This window comes from Pituophis catenifer, unplaced genomic scaffold (assembly GCF_029215685.1).
Source record: "Pituophis catenifer annectens isolate HBS135680 unplaced genomic scaffold, rPitCat1.0.hap2 SCAF_5, whole genome shotgun sequence".
NCBI lineage: Eukaryota > Metazoa > Chordata > Lepidosauria > Squamata > Colubridae > Pituophis > Pituophis catenifer.
In genome coordinates, this window is record NW_027256885.1 from 63,661,335 (window position 1) to 63,686,541 (window position 25,207).

Genomic DNA, 25,207 nt, shown 5'->3' on the forward strand with positions numbered 1-25,207 from the left:
ATTGTTTGACATTATTTCTACTATTTCTACTTCTTGTATAAGTATTTTGGTTATCCATGCCATGTCTATTCTAGACCAGGACTTATGGGGATTGGAATAATATGTAAAATTCTTTACCTCAGGGTTATAAAATCTCCAACTATCTACTAAGTTTAGTTCTTCTACTAGATCCATAAAAGTTCTAGGTAGTACTTTTTTCTTTTTTTTATTGCTCTGATCACTTCTATAATCCTTTTTTACATCTACAATTGTGTTGAAATCGCCAATCAAACATACATTCTCCATTTTTTGTTCTATTATTTTTTCATGTACTGTTTTGTAAAATTCTGTTTGTCCACTATTTGGCGCATATATGACCACCAATAAAATATTTTTATATTTAAATTTTACCTCTATCATCAATATTCTTCCTACTGAATCTGCATACTTCAAGTTACTCTCTATTCCTTCTTTAATGTACACCACTATTCCTCTTTTCTTTTCTTCTGCTAGTGTTACAAATGATTTACCTAATTTTTTGCATTGTAAGTATTTTTCATCTTGTTTTCTTATGTGTACCTCTTGGAGGCACACAATATCCATTTTTTGTTTTACTGCTTTTCTAAAAATTTGATGTCGTTTGGCTGGAGAGTTAAGACCATTTACATTCAATGATAAGATTTTTAAATTCTGTTCCATTCCTTAGTGGTTGTCCTATACGTTCTTTCCTATTACTTCCTGTCCTTTCTCTTGGCTCTTGTTCTCACTCCTTCTTCCTCTTGGATTTCTTCTTCTTCCTCTTTATCTCCCTCCTCTAGTACTCTTTCTTGTTCCTCTTGTCTCTGTTTCCCTTTAGTTCTCCGTTCCGGCTCCTCCCTGTTACTGTTTGCTCCTTCTATGCCCATCACTTGGTCATGTAGATACTGTGCTTTATTTTGTGAGTCCACTTTTATTTTTTTCCCCTGCCACGACACCAACATTCCTTCCGGTGTTATCCATCTGAACGGTATATGCCGCTTATTTAATAGTGTGGCTAGGAACCAATATTCCTTTCTCAGTTCCCTTAGTCTCTTAGGGACTTGCTTTAATGTAATTATTTCCTTCTATAAAATATAGGTTCATTTTTCGTTATTTTATAAACGATGTCTCTTACTTTTCGTCGCACAAATCTTACATGGACCTCCCTTGGTAATTTATATTGTCTGGCATAATTTGTGTGGACTCTATAAACCTCGTCCAACTCGTTTATTATTTCATCTTTATCTCGTTGAAGAGCCTCTGCGATCACTTCCGCCATCACCAATGTTAAGTCCTCTTCTGTATCTTCAACCACGTTTTGAAATTGCAGGTAGAATGCAGCTCTCTCCATCTCCAGATATGCCACTGTATTTTCCAGTTGTTTATTTAGTCCAGGGTGGATAAAAATCAATGATTTTTTAAAAAAAATCAAAAAAATCAGATTTTTTTTATTTAAATCGGATTTTTTTGATTTTTTTTTATTGAAAAGTTTTGAAAAAATTTTACATACATATCCCCCCTCCCTCCTCCCTCCCCAACCCTTCCCCACCACCCCTCCCCCCTCCCTTACCCTTTCCCTCCCCCCTCCTCCCACCCTACTTCCCAGAACAAAATACAGGGTATATTATTCAACAATCATAATCCAACATAATCTAATTAACTATAGCATCTTACCACTCTCTAGTACTTTAATTCCCCATTCATCATACTAAATTTAATTACATGATAACATTTTTATATTTATTCATAACCTATCTGCAATTTTTTAATCCGATATTTGCTTTGAATATAATCTATCCATCTTCTCTACTCCCTCACATATTTTTCATTTGAATGGTCCTTCAAATACGCCGAAATTTTCGCCATCTCTGCTAAGTTTGTTACTTTTTTTGATTTTTATCGAATTTATTTTAATAAAAAACTTTTGGGGTAAAAATCTATCGTAAAATAGTTTTCTATTTAAGATACATAAATAATTTAGTTTATTCAGCATGAAATGGAGCTTAGTTATGTAGCATGAGGCTGTATATTCTGCAACACTGGGACTATCGATGAGTCAACAGTGGATCAAAGTAGCAGAGATGACAGTTGCTCTTTAAAAATTATGATTTAAATCGAGTTGATTTAAATCAAGCCTTTTTACTAGTGATTTAAATCATGATTTAAATTGTGATTTAAATCAACTCGACTTAAATCAAATCCACCCTGATTTAGTCCCATCATTTTCTGGTCCAGTGAGTCCAATTTTTCTTCTGTTTGTTCTGTTCTTTTTTCTATGACTGTTATTCGTTGGTCATTTTTTTGTATGATTTCTTGTATTGAATCCATCTTTTCGTCTAATTTTTGAATATCACTTTTAACTTCTTTTTTTTTTATTGAAAAAGTTTTACAAATACAGATTTTTCCCCCTTTCCCCCCCCCAACCCTCCCTAACCCTCCCTTACCCTCCCCTACCCCCATGACTTCCCCAGGGTGAAATCCAAATCCAAATCACATTATATAATACTTTACTGCCCATCTACTCTACCCCCTGTGTACTATACATTTCTTCCTAACATACAACTATTCTACCCCATATATACTATACATTTCTACACAGTGTTCAGCTAAAAGTTATCTGGTACATCCTGGTTTAATATTTATTCTGCATAATCCATCCATTTCTCCACTCCCGTACATAGATCTCTTGGGTCCGGTCTTTTAAATATGCTGAAATCTTCACCAAAAAACTGGCCACCTTCAAAGTCCATTCTTCGATAGTAAACAAAACATCCCTTTCCCAATATTAACCAATCAATAACCTAGCTGCTATCACCCTATACAATATCAATTTTATTTCACCCAGTGAAAAATCCTTAACTATACCCAATAAAAACAATTGAGGAGAAAATTGGAGTTTTTCCCTCAAAACATTTTACATAACCCACCAAGTTTTTATCCAAAAAGCCTTCACTTTCTTGCAGGTATATATGATAATATGTAACATCCAAACAATCACCTCAGATTAATCCCTTCTTCCAACAGTATATTTAATGTCTTTAATTACCATCTGCCCCCATCATTGAAGAATACTTCTATATATAAAAACCCCCCGAGTGACTTTATATTTATATTCCATACGATATAACCAAAATCCAACCACAACGGTCGTCTTTGTTTTTTCTTCTATAATGTCTTTCATCTAAATTGTTAATTCCATGAATCGTGTTAGGGTAACAACCAGATCATCTGCAAATGCCCTTATTCTGACTTTTAACTTCTTTTTTGACCTCATCCATATCCCTCCTCGTTTCTTTGTGGTTCTTTGTCATACATTCCTGCATTTTTATCATAGTCTCTTGAATCATTACAAGGGTAGCCTGCATGGTTTGCATACTCAAAGTAGGGAGTTGTTTTTCTGATGGGAACATCCCTTCTATTGTTCTCTGTGCTGCAGGAGAAGCCGCTGGTCCAATCAATGTCGAGGTAGTTTTCTTTCCTGTTTTCACAGTGGTTGTGGTGGTGCTGGTCATTTCCTTTAGTATTCTATACTGTTCTCCTAAAATCCTATCTATCTTTTCCCAGATCACCATCCACTTCGTATTCAACTTCCTTTCCCTCTCTTCTCTCCCTATCTCCCACTACTAAATTGTATAATAATCCTCTACCTTTCACAATGTATTATATCTCAAAAACCTAGTTTTATAATGTGATTCTTACTTGATTAATATATTTTCCTTTAAAAAGATAAATTCATAAATACCTTAATTAATAGTTACCTTAATTAATTGATAATTGATTCAATAATTATATTATTACAACTTAATCATTTTTAAAAAGTCTAATATTAACTTTATATATTTGTTTGAATATTAAATAAACAAATAAAAAGAAGGGGATAGAGAAAAGAGAAAGAAAAGACTGAGAAGAGAAGATCAGTCAAAGAGACAATAAATAGTTAATAATAATTTGCTATTAATTACTTATAAATATAAAAATTACTCTATAAATAAATATATCAATATATAAATTACATATAAATATACACAGTACTTTCAGTTCTTATATATTTTTAGAGTTCAAGTTTATATTTAAGAGTTCAAGTATAGTCTTTCCTTTGAGGTTTTAATCTCTCACTCAAAAAGTGGTAATCAACTAGTCCTTATCTTCAAAACGGTGATTTTCAATCTGCCCTGTCACTCTGGTGCATTCTTTATTTTTGCCTGTCCGCACTTCTACTTCCGTTAGAGCAGCAATTGTAGGGATAAACACAGAACCTCTTGTTCAGTTCATCTCTCTTTCCCAGCTTTCTGGAACACTCACTTTTCTTCCGATCGTCTCCTTTTCCACTCCCCTGGTGCTCTTCTGCTGGTCTAAGGTTCGCCCTCTTCACGTTTGCTCTCCTCGTCGTTTGCCGCCCGTTCACTTTCAGAGCCTTTCTTTCCTGTCCGCTGCCCCTCCGGACTGTTTTTCTCAAATAATTCAAAAACTTAAAACTCTTACTTTTCCGCTCTCACTGCCGAGTCCTGCACCTTTTTCACTTTCTGCTTCCTGCTGTTCTCAATCGGGATGTCAGGTCCTTGGGTCAGCCATGCCAGCTGTCTTCTGCGTCTGGATTGAGGGTCCTTCTTGGTGTGGTGGGAGACCGCACCTCTCCACACCTCCTCTGAAGCTTCCCCTCTTTCTTGCCGGTCCCACCAGGACCGATCCTCCCCCTTAGGGGTTGCCAAAATGCCAGAAAATTGGCACTGGGAACGGAGCAATTTTCCCCCCTGCCGCCTCGACCCCACGTCATCGCCGGAAGTTGATTAGTGGACATTTTCATGCTGTTGATAAGCACTGTGTCTTTGAAATAGTGCTTTAAAATGCAATAAAGAGCAGTTTAGAAATAATCACCTCATTTCCTTTTGAAGAAACCCATCTGGGAGACATGCCCAACTCTGTTCTCAATGTGCCATGTACATTTTGTGAAATCATATCACTTGGTTTAAGAACACCCAATTTTTGACTGACAAAATCATTTCCAACAGGCAAATAATCTTCTGACTACATATAATTTGAAAGTTTTGAGTTCTCTCATTCACCTTGCAGCCCTTCAGACAGTTATTCATGTCCTGGGCACCTCATGATTGGATTATCGGAGTGTGCTCTAGTCTTTGACTTATAACTGCAGTTGAGCCCGCGGTCATATGTCAAGACACTCACATGACCAAAAATACTTTATTGGCCTTTTCCATGGGGGGCGTTCAGCAAACCCATTCATTTGACTTGGCATTGTTTGCCCACACCAGCAAAAAAACATTGCAAACTATAGTCACATGACTGTGGGATGCCACATCCAACCGTAAAGCTGACCTGCCTGACATGTGGTCATGTAACTGCAGAGGGAGGTGGCGGTACAACAATTTATGATGGCTGGGGATGTTTTATGGGCTGTAAATCACTTGTTCTATGACTGTTGTAACTTTGAACAGTTGTGTAATGAGGACTACCTGTACATGGGGCTACCCTTGAAGGCCATCTGAAACCTTCCTACACCAGTTGGTTTCCAAGTGCAATCCAAGGTATTGGGTATTACCTATATTATCTGACAGGGCCTGGATATCTGAATGACTGCTTGTTTCCAATTGTTTTTGCCCACAAAATACATTCTGACAGAGTGGGTGCACTCCAGGTTCCTTCCATTAAATATTGCCTTCTCCTCTTCTGGAACAGCATCCTGTCAGAGATAAGGATGGTGTCCTCTCTCCTAGGGTTCCAGAAAGCTCCAAAAATTGGGCTTTGGTCCCAAGACTGCGGTTGATATATCATTACTTGTCTAGGATCCCTTCCTTGTTTGATTTCTGTTGTCTATAAGATTATTTTAGTCTGGACTGTCCAGTTAGTTTAATGTTTTTATGGTTTTTTTGTAGTGGCTAAACTAAATGAAAAAAAATCTTTGCCCTACTTTGTCATTCCAGAAAGCCCCAGATTGTCAGGGCTGCCTCTGTTCATTTCCTAGGAAAGAAAATGAACATTGGACTTACCTGAAGGTTCCTTCTCCTTGTGCTGTGTGAGAGTCCATTGACTGGGCTATATCTTGTCCGATTGGTCCATGACTGAGCAATAATTTGAATAAACACGCCTCCTCTTCCTGCTTGTCCCCAGTTCACCAGCGAAGTCCGGATCCTAAGAACCAAATGACTTGAGTGAAAGGGGAAGAGAGAAAAAAGGATAGACAAGGAAGAAATGACAATAGGGAGGGTATGGACTCTCACACAATGCAAGGAGAAGGAACCTTCAGGTAAGTCCAGTGTTCATTCTCCCTTGCACTGTTTAGAGAATCCATTGACTGGGATATACCCAAGCTAACTATCCCTAGGGCGGGAAGAAGAAGAGGAGGCAGACGGATCTACAGGATCGAGGACCTGCTGAAGGACTCTACGACCAAAGGCGGCCTCGGCCGAGGCAAATTTATCTATTTTGTAATGCCGGATGAAGGATGTCGGGGAACTCCACGTTGCGGCCTTGCAGATCTCCAGAAGAGACGACTTTGTGGCCCAAGCCGCGGTGGTAGCAGCGCTGCATGTCGAGTGCGCTGTGATACGGCCAGGGAGCGCCTTGTTCCTGCGTTCATAGGCCAATGCGATGCATGCTTTAAGCCAACGGGAGATGGTGGAAGAGGAAACTCGTGATCCGAGAGAGGTGGGTTGGAAAGACACAAACAACGATTCTGTTTTGCGGAAGGAGACTGTCCTGTGGAGATACCTTTTGAGAGCCCGTTGTACATCCAGGGAGTGCCAATGTCGTTCAGTGGGATGGACCGGGTTAGGGCAAAAATCGGGTAGTACAATCTCCTGAGTTCTTTGGAACCATGAATTGATTTTTGGGAGGAAGATAGGGTCCAGTCGTAGGATCACTCGATCAGGATGGAAGATGCACAAGTCCCCTTGCGTGGATAGGGCCGCCAATTCACCAACGCGACGAGCGGACATAACTGCGATAAGGAAGGCTACTTTAAAGGTGAGAATCTTCAGGCAGATGGAGGATAGGGGTTCGAAGGGGGAATCCATAAGTACCTGCAGGACGAGGCTGAGGTCCCAGGAAGGGAATCTATGGACTGTGGGAGGTCGGAGATTTGACGCCCCACTGAGAAAACCACGAACACGTGGGTGATGAGATAATGAACCGTGTTCCCGGCAGGGAATAATCGTCGCCAAGGCTGAAACCTGCCGTCGCAGAGTGTTGACTGCAAGGCCGCCCTTGAGACCCACTTGGAGGAATTCCAATATGTGTGGAATGGAAGCGTGAGCCGGTTCTGTGTTAGAAGAGGCACACCATCTACAAAAAGAAGACCAGGTAGCATCATAAATCTGAATGGTGGATTTTCTGCGGGAAGCAAGCATAGTGGAAATCACCTCGGAAGAAAAGTGTTCGTCCTTCAGGATCTGCCGTTCAACAGCCAGGCGGTTAGTTGTAACCACTGGGGTTCTGGATGGTGGACTGCCCCTTGAATGAGACATACCTGATCCGAGGGAATTCGCCAAGGCCCGACCTTCGAAAGCTCCCTGAGATTCGCGAACCAGGGGCAACGGGGCCAATACGGGGTGATGAGGATGACCTCTGCTTCCTCCTCCAGGATCTTCCGGATGACCCGAGGAATGAGAGGAATCGGAGGAAAAGCGTAGAGAAGGCCATTTGCAGCGGAGGGCGTTGGTTCCCTCCGCCTGTGGATTCCAGTACCTAGAGATAAATCGAGGCACCTGGGTATTGGTCGGAGTGGCAAACAGATCCATTTGAGGTTGGCCGAAGCGGAGTACCAGCTGATGGAATAGATCGGGATGTAATTGCCACTCTGCTGGGTGGATGGTTGTCCTGCTCAGCCAGTCCGCTTGAAGATTCGAGGAGCCTGCAATATGTTCCGCCTGTAGGGAAAGAAGGTGCCTCTCCGCCCAGGCTCCCAGCTCCGCGGCCTCGGTCATGAGGGCCCTGGACCGTGTCCCACCCTGACGGTTGACATGGGCCTTGGTGACATTGTCCGTCCTGAGTAGGATGTGCTGACTGGAGACTTGGCGATGGAAGTGCCGTAGGGCTAAATGGGCTGCTCGTAGTTCCAGCCAGTTGATGTTGTGTCGAAGGTCCACTGGTGTCCAACGACCCTGGGTGATCCGACTGTTGAAGTGCGCACCCCAGCCGAATAGGCTGGCGTCCGTTGTCAGGATCAGTCGCTGTGGATCGAGGAAGGAGGACCCTTTTTTTTAGGGCTGTGGATGTCCACCATTTGAGAGAAGAGACAACCTTCCGAGGAACCCTGATGCGGAAGGTGGAATTGCTGATGCCCGCCTTCTGGCTGGGAAGGAGGAGCCACTGGAGTGGACGGGAGTGGAACCTTGCCCAAGGGACGATTGAGAGGCAGGAAATCATTTGGCCGAGCAGTTGGGAGAGAAGGAGAAGAGGAACTTTGTGGAGTGATCTGACCTCTGTCACTATGGCCCTGATGTTGTCCTGGCGTTCCTGTGATAGGAACACGACGCCCGCTTTTGTGTCTATGCGCGCTCCCAGGTGAACCAGATCGGTGGACGGTAACAGCTGGCTCTTTTCCCAATTCACAGTGAACCTGTGAAGGTGAAGGGCATCGATGGTGGCTTGAAGATCCAAATGAGCCTGTTGAAATGATGAAGACTGGATAAGAATATCATCGAGATAGCATTGAACTCTGATGGGTGAGGCCCGCAAATGTGCTGACACCACATCGAGAAGCTTAGTAAAAATACGGGGGGCGGAGGAGAGTCCAAAGGGAAGAGCCCTGTATTGGAAATGGCCTCCCCTGTAACAAAACCTGAGGAACCGTCTGTGGGATGGTCGAATGGGAACATGTAGATAGGCTTCCTGCAGGTCTATGGATGCCAGATAGTCTCCAATTCTAATGCCTGCCAGGATAGAATGTAGGGAATGCATCTTGAAACGCCTATATTTGATGTGAACGTTTAGGCGCTTCAAGTCCAAAATGGCCCTGTTTCTGAACTAAGAATAGAATAGAATAAAAACCAGTTCCGTGATGTTCTGGAGGAACCGGTTCAATGGCTCGAATTGAAAGGAGGTGTTGGATCTCAGCGTCCATTGCAGACCTTTTGGCCGGGACAGAAGTAGTAGAACTCCTGATAAATCGTCGAGGGGGTGTGGAAACAAATTCTAAGGTGACACCTAGGGAAACTGTCTGTATGGCCCAAGCATCAGTGGTCATGGAACGCCAGTTATGGGCAAAGAGGGCCAGACGACCACCAATGCAGTCCGGAGAGCTATGAGTTTCACTTTCTGCGATAGGGGCGAAAAGTGGAACCCCGAAAGGGCCGCTTGGATTGGGCCTGACGGTTGCGGTCCCTGAATTGTTGTCTGTCCTGAAATCTGTCGGCCGTAGGGTTGAATGAACGGGAGGGGGCCGGAGAATGGAAACCTGGGTCTGTTGGCCGAAAGGTCTGCCTACGATAAGGGAAGGCAGAGTGTCTGTCTGAGCGCCTGGAAAAAAAGGGGAGAATCTTTTTCTGTCCCTACCTTCCACTAATACGGGGTCCAATGCTTCGCCAATAAGATTGCCACCCTTGAAGGGGGCCGCTGCGAAGCACCACTTCGCCTTCATGTCTGCTTGCCAGTGGCAGAGCCAAAGGAGACGACGAGATGTTATGTTGGAAGCCATGGCTCTAGATGCGAACTTGGCAGAATTAAGGGTGGCATCTGCCATGTATTCCGTGGTGGCAATGATCTTGCTGATAACTTGGTGCAGCTGTGTGTCCTCGGGGGATGCTCTGCTTTGCATTTGGCGAAGCCAAATGAGTGATGTACGTGCAAAGAAGGAAGCTGCAGTGGACGACTTGATAGCCCAAGCGGTGGCTTGATGGGACTTGTAAGTGGAAGTTTCTTCCCGCTTATCCTCTGCACAGAGACCCTCAGCTGCATCCGATGGAAGGAGACTGGAAGAGGTGAGACTGGCCATCAGGGCATCAATTGAAGGTAACTTAAGCAGTTCCTCGAATTCCTGTTCAGTGGAGTAAAGCTTCTTGTCTAAACCGCTTGGGGTGGAAATGGGGCCAGGTTGGGCCCATTGGCGTTGCACTGTGTCAAGAAATAATTTGGGTGAAGGAACAACTTCCTGCTCTGTCACTGCTTCTGAAAATAGGCGAGTGTTGGAATCCTGTTGATCCGAAGTCGTCTTGGAACCGGAGGAGGAAACGCCCATGTTTGCAGTGACTCTGGCTTTGTGTAGCAAGGTCTTGAATAGTTCATGTTTAAAGAGACCCAATGAGCGTGTTTTTTCAGGAAAGGACTCCTCCTCCTCCTCAGAGAGATCATAGTCAATGGTCTCCTCCTCCTCGAGGATGGACTGTTCACTGTGGTGAGAATGGGATGGAGACCTGGTGACAGAAGACACCTCACTGTCCAGATGGGAAGATGCCCTGGAATAACGGTGTGGCTGAGCTGGAGCCGATGAAGGAGCCAAGATACCTGAGTGAGGGTAGAATCAGTGCTTCTGGCCACGGTCTGAGCAATAAGGTTGCACATCTCTCGAGGAATGGATGATGGAGGTCTGTCTTCAGGGCGGAGACCTGCAGAGGTGGGAGTGAAAGTGGCTGGAGATGGAGAAGAAGAACCTTGAGCTTGCACAGGTGGAGTGACATCAACTCCCTGAGCAAAGACCTCTCTGACAATGGACTGGTCATCCATAGCAGTGGTAGACCTGTTGGGAGACCAGGAAGAAACCTTCTGAGGTGGTTGGACAGAAATGAACTGTTCCTGAGGGGAAGCAGACTGAATGGGCATGATGGCGGGTGGAGGATGAACAATGGCCTCTGTTTGTCTTTTGGCCTTGTCAAATTGCTTGTCTAAGGCCAGGTGCCTTCGCTTTGCATCCCTCTCTGCAGCTGCAGAAGAAGTGGAGGCAAGCTGGGAAGCTGGTCTCTTAGTGGAATGCTTGCCCTTGGAGCTTCCCTCCTGCTGAGAGGAGGACTGAGAGCACTTTTTAGAACGGCTGCGATTAGGCATTCTGGAATACTGCCTGAAGACAAAAAAATATGAAGTTTAATTAAAAGGTGATACTGCTTGTAACATCAGAAGCGAGAAACAAATGCACCAAAGGAATAGTGGTCATACAGTGATTCCTTGATAAGAAATAGCCTCAAGGGATGAGGGAGCCACCCCCCCAGGCAACAAAATGATGCCGCTATGAGTCAGCAATGGAGCGATTAAAAATGGCGGCCGCTGTTGAGGCGATAGAGAAAGCAGCTGTAGTGGCAGAGAAAAATAATCAGTGAACATCCCACGTTGCAACCTTCAGCAGCCAAGTTCAGTATAATAATAAGGGCAGTAATCAGCTCCGGAACAGACGAACTGCTCCGTTGAGAGCTCCCCTCAGCTCCACCACAGTTATAGGGGCTAATGGAATAGTCCCAGTTAATGGCGGCTTGGACAAAGCGTGGGAGAGCTGGGCTACGTCGGAACGAAGCCTCCCCTCTATCCCCACAGCGCAAGGACCGACAAAACAGTCGTCCCCCCCCCGGCGCAGCCTGACAACTCACAGTAAAAAGGCTTGAAATTCAAAGCGTTCCGGCGAGGACCGCGGCTCAGCTGAGCAGCGGTAGAATCGGCTTCTCAGTTTTCCTCTAAACGGTCTAAAAATATCCTAAAAAGGAAAAATTAGCCAGCAGGGGAAAGGTTAGAGAAATTAGCAAGGTTTAGAGAGTCCAGAAATGAAGAGCGAAAGAAAGACAAGTTTCATGGATCGGACTGAGCAAAGAACTGGGGACAAGCAGGAAGAGGAGGCGTGTTTATTCAAATTATTGCTCAGTCATGGACCAATCGGACAAGATATAACCCAGTCTCTCTAAACAGCGCAAGGAAGAATCCTTGGCTCCATAGATTTAGAGAAAAGTACTTTTACTAGGAACAAACAGTTTCAAGCAAGCTATGAGGGAAACCGCGCGAGCATATCAACTTCAAATGCAGTATACAGTCCAGCCCCCTTACAGCCCCCCGTAACAGAGGCATTAGCCAGACAGTGAGAAGCTATACAGTTAAAACATACAATGCATCACACCAAAAACAGCGATCCCGTCAGGGTTTGTTGGGGTATTTTCTATGGAAAGTCTGGAGGAGTTTAGGCGCCCAGACATGCTTAGCATCCACCCATTCGGACTATGCAGGGGGGAAATGTTTCCAGGCAATGAGATATTGGACCCTCCCTCTATATTTCCTGGAATCTAGAATGTCTTTAACTTCAAAATGCTGCTCCCCTTCAATCAGAGTGGGTAGAGGAGGAGTGTCAGGTGCAGGGCGAAGGTGATACAGTTTCCGGTTTCAACAAACTGCAGTGAAATACAGGGTGAATATGCTTAAGGTTCTTGGACAACTCCAGTTGTACAGTGACTGGGTTAATCACTTTAACAATTGGGAATGGGCCCACATATTTAGGACCAAGTTTCTTAGATGGTTGGGTGGACTGTAAGTACTTTGTGGAGAGGTAGACTCTGTCACCTACTTTAAAATCTTTTGACTTCACACATTTTTTATCAGCTTGTTTCTTATGTACCTGACATGCCTCCTCCAGTGCCTTACAGGCAACTGGCCAAGTGTTCTGCAATTGGGCTATCCACTCCGCTAAGGAGGGTATGTGTGGTTTCTCTTCAGGCAACTCTGGCATAGCTACAAAGTCCTGACCGGAGGCTACCTTAAATGGGGTGAACCCCGTGCTACTATGCACAGAATTGTTATATGGTACCTCTGGAAAAGGCAAAAGGTCAGCCCAATTGTCCTGTTGGTAATTAATGTAGGACCTGAGGTACTGTTCCAGGACTGTGTTGGTTCTCTCACAAGCCCCGTTAGTTTGGGGGTGATGGGAGGAGCTTAAGCCCTGGACGGTTCCCAACAGCTTCAAAAATTCCTGCCAAAACTGAGATGTAAATTGCATTCCTCTATCGGAAATAATGCACTCAGGCGCACCGTGCAACCTATATACATGTTGTACGAAGAGTTTAGCTAACATCTTTGTGGAGGGAATTTTGGGGCACAGAACAAAGTGCACCTGTTTTGAAAAAAGATCAGTAACAACCCAAATCACAGTGTTCCCCCCACTCTCAGGCAATTCCACAATAAAGTCCATAGATATTTCTTTCCACGGTGCCTGGGGATTAGCCACCGTCTGTAAAAGCCCTGTGGGTTTCCCCGGAGGTCTCTTTGCCACAGCACAAACTGGACAGCTGGCTACATAGCATTCAATGTCTTTCTTCAAGGAAAGCCACCAAAACTGCCTCTTAACCAAGTGCAGGGTTTTTACAAATCCAAAATGTCCTGCTGACTTAGAGTCATGGGCGCCCTTTAATATGGTGTCTCTCAAGCTTGAGGACACGTATAATTTGGCCCCAACCCAAGCCAGTCCATCACGCATGGTGCAGTCATTTTTGTGAGTAGTAAACCATTCATCGCTTATTTGAGCTTCTCACACAGTTCATTTGGCATCTCAGACTCATCCTTCCCCTGAGCCCTAGTGGTTACCGGGGCTGCTAGCTGCTTCAAGGGGATAACAGGTCTGACCACTTCAGCTTTAACGGCGTTGTATTGGGGCAATCTAGACAAAGCATCTGCCATAAAATTCTTCCCCCCGGGACATAATGCAGGGTGAAGTTGAAACTATTAGTGTTGAGCCCAATGGATTTGTTTAGGGGATAGCCTGCACGGAGTTTTCAGGGTTTCCAGATTTTTATGGTCAGTCCATAGCTCAAACGACATCCTTGCCCCTTCCAGGAAATGCCGCCAAGTGAATAGGGCCCACCGCACTGCATACGCCTCCTTCTCCCATATCGCCCACCTCTGTTCAGTCTTGGTGAGTTTCTTTGAAGTGTATGCACATGGCTATAGCAACCCCCGGGCATTCCTCTGCAATAACACTGCCCCCACAGCTACATTGCTCGCGTCAGCCTGAATTACAAATGGAGCGTCTGGGTCGGGGTGCTTCAGCACAGTTTCTGCTGTGAACAGTCATTTGAGCTTTTCAAACACTCCTTGGCACTCCATGGTCCACTTAAGTGGCTGACCTGGTTTAAGCTTCCCTCACCCTTAGTTTTTAAAAGGTTGGTGATTGGCAACATGATCTTTGCAAAGGAGGGGATGAACTGTCGGTAGAAATTGGTGAAACCCAGGAAGCTTTGCAATTGCCTCCTAGTGTGGGGAGAGGCCCACTCTAACACTGCCTTTACCTTTTCTGGGTCCATCTCCACTCCTTCATTTGAGATACGATAACCCAGGTAATCTTATCTTGGTGAAATTCACACTTTGAAAAAAACTCAAAACTTTCATACAGTTCAGCGGCTCGGAGCCTTTTAAGGACTGCTCGCACCAATTTCACATGTTCCTCCCTCGTTTCAGTGTATATTAAAATATCATCCAAATACACCAACACTCCATCGTACAAAAAGTCATGCACCACCTCATTGATCAGTTCCATGAACACCGCGGGTGGGGGGGGGCTATAAGCCAAAAGGGAGCACCCAGAACTGGAAACATCGCAGGGGGCAATTGAATGCAATTTTCCATTTGTCACCCTCCTTGATTCGCACCCGGTAGTAAGCTTCCTGCAAGTCTAACTTCGTGAAGATTTTTCCTTTGGCTAGATGCACTAACATGTCCTTCATCAAGGAAGTGGGTAGACATTTTCTACGCACACTGCATTTAGCCACCTATAATCAACGCATAGACGAAGAGTCCCATCTTTCTATTCCCAGAACCAAACTGGGGCTGCCACTCGTGGCCTTGCTGGTTGGATAAATCTATGTTTTAAGTTCTTGTATATGAAGGTTTGAAGCTCTCCTAGCTTGCGTGGAGTCATTGAGTAAAGTTTAGGCTTTGGAAGTTTAGCTCCAGGAAGGATTTCAATACTGCAGTCTGTGGGGTGATGGGGCCGGAGTGCGTCAGAGCCTTTCTCACTAAACACATCTCTCAAGTCCCAGTACTCCTTTGGGATTTTGGATTCGCTTTTTGAGTGATCCCGAGCTGCTGCCCCCAGCTCCCTTCACCCTTTGTTTCTCTCACTGCTGGGTTTTGGGATCTTTTCCTCTTCCTTGGTCACTTTCTGCCGAATCTTTAAAAGCCCCCTCCTCCAATTCACTTCAGGGTTCCATTTCTGCAGCCAAGACAGTCCAAATAGGAGGGGCCTCTCCATCCCTGGTGGCACTATAAAACTCAGAGTCTCCTTATGCTTTCCCATTCTCATCTCTACTGGTTCAGTTATAAAGTGAGCTGGGCCCCCTCCAGCTACAGTCCCATCTAGCTGGCAAAACGCTATGGGCACTCTCAGCCGTTTGAGTCTCAGTCCCAGCTTTTCAACGACTTCAGGGCTGACCACGCACCTAGTGCAGCCTGAGTCTAATAAAGCCAGCATCCTCCCTTGGGCCCCTGAAGAGGGCACCACTAACTCCACAGTGAGGGTTACAGGGGTCACCTGCCGACTTACCAGGGGATCATCATCACCGTCGCTGTCAGCCTCAACCAAGTTGGTCGGAGTTCCCAACCCCTCAGAGCCAGGAGGGGTGAACTCTACGACCTCCAGACCTTTCAGCGCTGTCTCTCGGGTCCTTGGAGCTGGTTTTGTTGCCTCCTCTTTCGAGTTTGCCGTGGTGCTGAGGTTAGGTCTGCTGGATTGGTATGCTGCAGTTCGGTAGCCCTTCCCCCCACGTCTGAGGCACATCATGCTCCTGGGGTATTTCTTACATGTGGGAGGGAAGGACTCACCCCGTCTGCTGGTCCTCCAGCGTCGGTCGATCTCCACTTCCACCTCCAACACATACCAGCGTTGTACGGTTCGTGGGGCCCCAAGTGAGACACAGGTGTGGTAGATGTCATTGAGGCCATGTTTGAAGCAGTCAATGAGGATGTCTTCAGACCATGCGGCCAATCGGCATGCCAACTCTTGAAACTCCTGGGTGTACGTAATAATAATAATAATTATTATTATTATTATTATTATTATTATTATTATTATTATTATTATTATTATTATTTTATTGCTATACCGCCCTTCTCCCGAAGGACTCAGGGCGGTGTACAGCCTATTTAAAAACACAAGACAAAACAACGATTTAAAATTTAAAATGATTAAATAAATTTGGCTCAATTTAAAACCCCAGAAATTTAAAATATCCCAATTTAAAATTATTATGTTGATAGCCCGGCCTGGCGGAACAACAGGGTCTTCAGTGCGCAGCGAAACACCCGGAGGTCAGAGATCTTACGTATTTCCGGGGGCAGTTCATTCCACAGGGCTGGGGCTCCCACAGAGAAGGCCCTCCCCCTGGGTGTCGCCAGCCGACATAACTTGGCCGATGGCACCCTGAGGAGACCCTCTCTGTGGGAGCGGACTGTCCGGTGGGAGGCTATTGGTGGCAGAAGACGGTCTTGAAGGTACCCGGGTCCTATGCCATGGAGCGCTTTAAAGGTGGTAACCAACACCTTGAATCGCACCCGGAAGATCACCAACCGTCGCCCTTGGGTGATGGTCTTTATCTGGATCCTAGCCTTGAGCTCACCCAGTGGATCCTCGCATCATTGGCGAAGGGCTGCCATAAAGTGGTCATAGTTCCACAGTTGGGCATTGTCATTGTGGAGGGAGATCATCCACTCCGCCGCTGCCGCCCCCCTCCAGGGCCATGGTTACTTGTTTTATCCAGGCTTCTGCCCTCCCCAGTTCTGCTGCATACTCCTGCACATAGTTCCAGACGTGCACCAGGAAGAACCCCAATTGCTCAGGGTCTCCCCTCTACTTAACACCCAAGGCTGGTACTTTTGGGGCCTGGTGTCTTCGAGGAACAGTCTCTGCAGGCGAGGTGGCTTGCGCAGCTTGGTCTGGGGTGACCCAGGAACCTTGAGAAGCTGCCTGTGCAAGAGGCTCTTGGGCTCTTTGACTCCCCCTAACCTGTTGCATTTCCTTTGGCCTTTGGATCATCTTGCTAACCTGCACTTGAGGCTCTGCAGCTGTAGGAGAAATGTAATGAACAAATTGTAAACGAAAATGTGGTACTTCATGAAAGTTACCACAATAGCAATAGTACTTAGACTTATATACTGCTTCACAGTGCTTTACAGCCCTCTCTAAGCCATTTACAGAGTCAGTGTCAACCCTGAAGCTGACCTGACCAGAGCCATCTTGGAGCTTCAGTGTTACCACACTGGAGCTGAGGGATAGGGAGGGGGGATTAGAGATAGCTGGGGTTTTGTAGCCAAAATAAAATACTTTCTCTTGGGAACCAAAGACATTCTCACACCTGGACTGTGGAAGGAGGAGTGAGGTCACCAGACAACCAGGCAGCGTCTTGATTGGACCATGTGACTGATTGTTTGGAGTTGTGGGAAAAATTTCTCTTTTAATTAGGTGAAAACCGTGTGAAGCTTCAGAGTCTGTTTTCACCAGATTTGTGCCAATATGATATCCAATAAAGCTATTCTTTGAGGAATTCATCTGCCTCGGAGTTTTGCTTGCTATGGGACTATTACTTGGAACCCTGACATTCAGCATATTGCCCCCAACAATCTGGGTCCTCATTTTACCAACCTTGGAAGGATGGAAGACTGAGTCAACCTTGCGCCGGTCAGGATCGAACCCCTTGCAGTCGGCAGAATTAGTCTGCAATACTGCATTCTAACCACTGCGCCACCATGGCTGTATATCAGTGTACATAGATTTGCTGTAAAATTGACCAATTTCTGTGATAAAGGCAATCACAAATAAGGTTGGAGTGAGAGGCTGTGTATTATTTGCAGTTGTTCGGGAGAAATATCTATCATCTGTCATCTCCTTACTGTCTACCTGCAAACATGCAGATTGCTTTGGTCCTTCAACTGAGGTTGGAAAGATCTTCATTCTGGACCAACTATCTCCTGTCCTGTTCTCCTTTTTCAGCTTCTTCTGCTTCATCATCTTTGGCAAATGCCCCAGTTGAAGCAGAGCAAGCATGGCCCCAGAGCAGCGGGGAAGAAGAACTGCAGCTACAGTTGGCACTGGCCATGAGTAAAGAGGAAGCGGAGCAGGTAAGCGCCAAGGTAAATCTGTCACTGGAGGCTCTTTGGTTTATTTATTTATTTATTTATTTATTTATTTATTTATTTATTAAATTTTTATACCGTCCTTCTCCCGAAGGACTCAAGGCGGTGAACAGCCAGGATTAAAATACATACAATATGAAAATGAAAATAATTTAAAAAATAATTAAATCAATTTGGCTTCCCCAATTTAAAACCCCTTACCCATAAAATTAACCAATTAAAAATTTTAAGCCAGCCCGGCTTGCTGAAATAAGAAAGTCTTCAGCACCCGGCGGAAAGTACGGAGGTCCGGGATCAGTCGTATCCCTGGGGGTAGCTCGTTCCAGAGGGCGGGTGCCCCCACAGAGAAGGCTCTCCCCCTCGGGGTCGCCAGTCGACATTGCTTGACCGACGGCACCCTGAGGAGACCCTCTCTGTGAGAGCGTATTGGCCGGTGGGAGGTTATCGGTGGCAGAAGGTGGTCTCGTAGATACCCAGGCCCTAAGCCATGGAGCGCTTTAAAGATGAGAACCAATACCTTGAAGCGCACCCGGAAGACCACCGGAAGCCAGTGCAGCTCGCGCAGGAGAGGTGTTACATGGGAGCGCCATGTCGCCCCCATAATCACCCACGCGGCTGCATTCTGGACCAGTTGGAGCCTCCGGGTGCTCCTCAAGAGGAGCCCCATGTAGGGAACATTACAGTAGTCCAGGAGCAAGGAGGTGGGGCAAAGAATGGGCGAATAATCATTGTCTGATGCAGGGGTGGGTTCTAAAATTTTTTACTACCGGTTCTGTGGGCGTGGCTTATTTTGTGGGCATGGCTTGATGGTCATGTGACAATTATTTAGGATTTAGCAGAGGTACTGGTCTACCAGGCTTTTAACTGCTTGCAGAGCTGTACCGATCTACCCATTTATTTTTGCAGGCACTGGTCTACCCATTTATTTTTGCAGGCACCTGTCTACTCATGTATTTTTGCAGGCACCGGTCTACCCATTTGTTTTCTTTTAACACTGATCAGCTGTAGGGTGGCCCTTTGAAGCCCCGCGGCAAGAGTTTAAACAGTTTTTTTCCCTCTAGCCATCAGCTGGGACTCAGGAGGCAGCAATACATTGGGGGTGGGGCCAAATAAAAGGTAAGAATAATGCAGGGGGTGGGTGGGGGGCAGGGGGGGCAGAACCGGTTCGGTGACGTCATATCGTCACTGCTACCGGCTCGACGGAACCGGGAGGAACCCACCACTGGTCTGATGGGATATGAAATACTGTATATTTCAAGGGAGGGGCTGTTATTTGGTGTGCAAGTTCTCGTTTGAATCTATTGAAGCTTAAGAACTGTCATGTAGAAGAATATAAAACTTTATTAGATCAGGAATACTATTTTGATTTGGGACCATTCTCCTATTTCTTTGTAGGAAAAACATCTCCAGAAGTTTCCTCTCCCCACCTCAACGTCTAGCTGGTTGAAAAATTGAGCAGCTGCTACAACTGTAGACTTGCATAGGTTATTCTAGCTCAATATTCTCAACTTCATCACGTTTAAGATCTGTGGATTTCCTCTCCCAGAATTCCACAGCCAAGAATGTTGGCTGGGGGATTCTGGGAGTTGAAGACCACACACTTAAAGTTGCTGAGCTTGAGGAACACAGCTATAGGCCATGAAGAGAATCAGAAATACAGTCTGCAGGCTTTTAAATTTTGTTCCCTTAATTATATTCCACACTTAGGAGTGATGTTGTGGATTTTGCATTAAATCTAATCCCAAAGCGTAGCCTGATCCCACTTCCTTTGTAATTTTCTGATTGTAATTGTAACCCCACTTGAGTAACATCAGAAGCTTTAAGAGGGCTCCCCTTGTGTAGGGATGGCTGGGCAAGCTAAGATAGCAGCCAATGATTCCTCTCAGGCCCTGTGCAGAGACGTCATAGCCTCTTAAGGTACCTGAAGGATTGCCTTTCCTTTTTTTTTAATAATACAAAAGTTTTTTATTTTTATAATCAAACATACAAACAATACATAATCAATCATTGAATATATCATCTAATACATCTTTTATATCTTCTTCTTCTTCTTACTTCTCTATTAATACGTTTGCCTTTCTTTTTATTTTATTAAAAATCATAAAACAATTTTATCCTCAGCACCCCTCAACCCCCCCTCCCCTCACCCACCCACCCCGACTTCCCAGGGCAAAAACAGGATATAACATTTAGCAAACCTAAGATAACATATACTAACTTACTATTAAATTCAAAAATCCCTCCCACTCTTTAACTCCCCTTTTAAAATTCTTCAGTATTCAGTAACATCAAACATAAACATTTAATTATATATGCCTTTTAAAAGTTCTATAATCTCAAGTTAAACATTTTAAAATATCTTAATACTTCCTCATGTTTCAGTAAGACATTCTTCATGATCTAAATTTCCAGACTTTTGGGAAAAAAAACAAAAAAACCATCCATTAAATTTTAGGTTAACCACTTTAAAACTGCAATACATTTCAAAAAGCTATCCAACTTTAATTAAACCTTTTGTTTCAATAAAGCATTGTTCAAAGATAACCCTAAAAGTATTACATAAATTCCAAAACTTTCAAAAAGCTACCCCTTAAATCTTTAATTGACCCTTTTAATACCTCAATAACTCTTAAAGAGCTATCCATTTTTAGTTAAACATTTTAAGACATCAATAGCCTTCCAAATATCCCTTCAGAAAGTTAACCTCATTCTTCCTTTCTTTCTGTATTTTTTCCAGTCCTTCTTCTTCATTAACACTTTCTTCTTCGGTATTGCTCGTCCCCCTGCTTTTATTTTCAAAAAATGTTGAAATTGGATTTGTAGTTGATGTGGGTTAGAAATTCGTTCTCCTTTCAAAATTATTTCTTTCACTTTGGAGCCCCCATCTCTGCTCTTCCTACTTGTATAATCAGTCACTTCATTCTTTAAGTATTGACTCTGTCTGTAAAGCCAAAAATTGTCAAAACATTGTTCAATCTGCAGTGATAAATCTCCTTGATACTTTCCAGTTAATTGTGTGGAAGCCTCCACCAAAACCTCTGTTTGCAGTGTGCTAAAACTCCATCTTAATCCTTTCAGCCTCTTCTTTGTCCTCCAAAATCACATTAACCTGCTTGATTTCTTCCTCTTTTCCAGCCAGCAAATCATTGTAATACTCCAATTTACAATCTTGAATAATCCTTTTAGCTGAATCCAGTATATCAGAAGTAAAATCATTTAAAAGTTCTTGTAAAACCTTTACAGTCAGAACTTGTGAATTTGCTGACTCATATCCTCCTTCCTTAATGGCAGCCATATTTCAGTTTTAACTTTATATTTATTCAGCTATCGGATCAGTAAGTCACACACTTTAACAAAAGGTCCATACCATAGTCTTTTCCATTCCACTTCCACTTTAAATCTTTTTCTTTTTCTTCTCTATATAATCCAATACCTTTAACAATGTTGCAGGCGTTAACAAGCACTTTCACTGATAAGTTTCATTTTCTTCAGCGCTGGAGTTAAAGCTTTTATACTTGCATGTTCTGCTCTCCTGATTCTGCTCTGCCAGCATCCAGACTTAAAGTGTCTTTAAATCTCAAAGAAGAAATCTTTAAATCTTTAATCTTTTGCTGCTGGTGTGGTCGCGACGCCCCGTTCTGCCTGAGGCAGATACGTCCCGGATCCGGAGCACTGAAGGGCTTCCAAGGAGCTCTCACCCTGCAACCCCCAGGCTTAAAAAAAAAGAAAGCCTGGGGATCTAGGGGAGCTCTACCCAAACCCTTCTGCTCTTCTCTCCCCCTTTTCCCCCGGGGGAGAGTTTTGAGCCGCTAGACAGCTGTTTTTCGCTGTTCTAGCGGCTAACGAAATCTCGGGGCTGGAGCTCCAAAAGTAGCTGCCATCGGCGTTTGCGGCGCCACAGGAAGTCTGGCCAAGGATTGCCTTTCCTAACTTGTTTAGGCAAGAGTCCTCAATTCCCGCACTGCGGCCTGGTACTGGGCTGCAGCTTGTTTGGAACCGGGCCATGCAAGCAGCAGGCGAGCACATGTGTGCAGCTCCATTTGTACAAGGGCCTGCCGCTGGCACAAATGGAGCTTCACACGCGCAAATGGAGCTGTGCGTGCCAGCGTGCGTGCCTGCCACTCACATGGAACCATTTCCTCTCCCCCCCCAGTCAAAGCTTCACCCCAACGTTTCTCTGTATCCCCCCATCTTTGATGAGAAAAATGTTTTATGAATGGTAAACCCCAGTTACTCAATGACTCACCTCCTTTTGATGGTACAGGTAGTCTTTTTGTTATAACAGTAATTGGGATCTAAATTTCTGTCACTAAGTAAACAGTCATAAAGTACAACATCATGTGACCTCATTGTTCAGCAATGAGAATCCCAGCACTTCCCATGGTTAATAGAATCACAAAGGTTGTTAGGCAAGGATCCAACCCGATCCAAGGCATTCCTGGCTTGGTCCCTCCCTGCCCCGAGCCTCAATAACTGAAGGGACTGCCTCCTCTGCCTTCTTTTTGGCTCCCTCACCTGCCTATCTCCCTCCTGTCTCTGCAGTTTTTGGCCACCCTGCAATCCACCACTGATTTGGACAAGACTGCATGTGGCCTTGGGAAGAAAGCTTAGTGCGGCCAGCAGCTACATCATGAAGGACCAGGCCAGATGCGCCTTGTCAACAGTGGGTAGAAGAAGATGGGGAATGCCAGCTGGGAGCAACAGAGCTGGCAGGATGAGAGGAATGCACGCTGGCAGGGCAAATGGAGCCCAGGGTCAGCAGAGCCCAGAGTAGCAGGACGGGCAGAGCTGGTGGAAGACAGGGAGGCCAAAAGGGCAGAGAGGGAGGCAACAGAATAGGTAGAGAGGAGTTGAAAAGCACCCCTGCAGTTATTTATTGTCGGTGGTCTGCAAAGCCCCTGAATTTTGATCACATAACAACAGAGGGGCACTGGAATGGCCATAACTTTGGGGACTGGGCAGTAACATTCAGTCATTGCTGTCATAATTTCAAATGGTTGCTGATCTTCAACTTTGTTTCCACTGTATTATGCTGCTGTTTTATTAATTATTAATTACTTTCAATTCTGTGCATTTGTTGTCCTATTTTTTAATTCAAAAATTAAAAAGCTTAAAAAGATGATAGTGAGAAAATCCCTGGCTTTAATAGCTTAAAGGTTTTAAAAAGGTTACTTGTAAATTAATTTTATTTTGTTTTTTGAAGGCTATTTTAATCAGCTTGGATTCAGTTTGAATAATCAAATCAATTTTATGCATTGAATTTTCAAATCAGATTAATTTGGAAAAGTGATTTGAAATTGCTTTCAGATCAAATGATTTGAGTTGAAGCTCGTCACAGCCTGACACTGAAGGGGCTTAAAGAGGGCTTGGGTGTAAGTGGCCAGTGCCCTATTGAATGATAACTGGAGCAAAAAGAATGGTGCTAACAGACATGGTTCCAAATAAAAACAGCAATAGAATGTGTGTGTCTCACTAATTAATCAAAAAGAGCAAAAAATCGTAAGGCTTTAGGGAGTCTTTTTCAACACGGGTTCTGACAGATGCTTTGGTTTAAAAGTTCATCATCTGGGAACATTGATCAGGTGGCCTTGGGCTGATAGTTGCGGTAGATTGCAATGTCCAGAGGGAATCAGATTTGAGGAAGAAATCTTTTTAAAGAGGCTACTTTATTGGGACAGCTTTCCCTCATCTGATGTCTTCCAGATGTGTTGGACTGTAGCTCTAATGTTATGGCTTAGTGTTATGTGCAGAACAGACCAATGTACACTTGAGGTTGTTGAAAGTCATGAATCTGGTTTAACAATTACAGGTGAAACTCGAAAAATTAGAATATCATGCAAAAGTTCATTTATTTCAGTAATGCAACTTAAAAAGTGAAACTAATATATGAGATAGACTCATTACACACAAAGCGAGATAGTTCAAGCCTTGATTTGTCATAATTTTGATGATTATGGCTTACAGCTCATGAAAACCCCAAATTCACAATCTCAGAAAATTAGAATATTACATGAAATCAATAAAACAAGGATTGTACATAGAACAATATCGGACCTCTGAAAAGTATAAGCATGCATATGTACTCAGTACTTGGTTTGGGCCCCTTTTGCATCAATTACTGCCTCAATGTGGCGTGGCATGGATGCTATCAGCCTGTGGCACTGCTGAGGTGTTATGGAAGACCAAGATGCTTCAATAGCAGCCTTCAGCTCTTCTGCGTTGTTCAGTCTCATGTCTCTCATCTTTCTCTTGGCAATGCCCCATAGATTCTCTATGGGGTTCAGGTCAGGCGAGTTTGCTGGCCAATCAAGCACAGTAATCCCATGGTCATTGAACCAGGTTTTGGTACTTTTGGCAGTGTGGGCAGGTGCCAAATCCTGCCGGAAAATGAAGTCAGCATCCCCATAAAGCTCGTCCACGGAAGGAAGCATGAAGTGCTCCAAAATCTCCTGGTAGACGGCTGCGTTGACCCTGGACTTAATGAAGCACAGTGGACCAACACCAGCAGATGACATGGCTCCCCAAATCAACACAGACTGTGGAAACTTCATGTTAAGGATATTGTTGTTGTGTTACCAACCAGCAGAGTGTAGAGCACAGAGAAACGTTGCTGAGAGCAATGAATAAGAGATGTGCAAACTGGTTTATCAAAAGTTTACTTTATAGTGAAAAACAATCTCATAGTCTTTAAATCAATCCAAGTCTTTGCCAGTTAAATCAGTCCAGTGATACAAAAATCTTCTTACCACACAAACAGTAGTTGGTTAGAATAACAAACTTACTCTGGTTCACAAACCACGATGGTAGCAGATCCATCTAACGATGATAGCACAATGGTAGCAACTCCTCACACTATGGTAGCATATCATCAACTGAATACTTTACAGTACCTTTCTTAAATACGTTGACAACTAGTGATTATCTAATTACAGCATGACTCAGCATTACAATGAATCAGCAGTAAAACTTTAAAGTCACACAATACATATTCATATTAAAGTCACAGAACACATATATTGCCTGGACAACTTGTTAGGCTCAAATCATATCCTAACACTTCACACTGGACTTCAAGCATCTTGCAGTGTGTGCCTCTCCATTCTTCCTCCAGATTCTGGGTCCTTGGTTTCCAAGTGAGATGCAAAAATTGCTCTCATCAGAAAAGAGGACT

The 25,207-nt window shown here is 44.3% G+C and overlaps 1 protein-coding gene across 2 annotated transcripts in view; it reads left to right on the forward strand.

Moving 5' to 3' along the window:
- EPN1 (epsin 1) overlaps nucleotides 1-25,207 on the forward strand; it is a 97,359-nt gene that overhangs the window by 17,002 nt on the left and 55,150 nt on the right. Inside the window, exon 3 of one of the 2 annotated variants that reach the window (XM_070944648.1) lies at nucleotides 17,894-18,033. In XM_070944648.1, the coding sequence (XP_070800749.1) occupies nucleotides 17,894-18,033 (140 nt within the window). The remainder of the gene's footprint in view (nucleotides 1-17,893; nucleotides 18,034-25,207) is intronic. The other variant, XM_070944649.1, reaches the window with a different exon arrangement.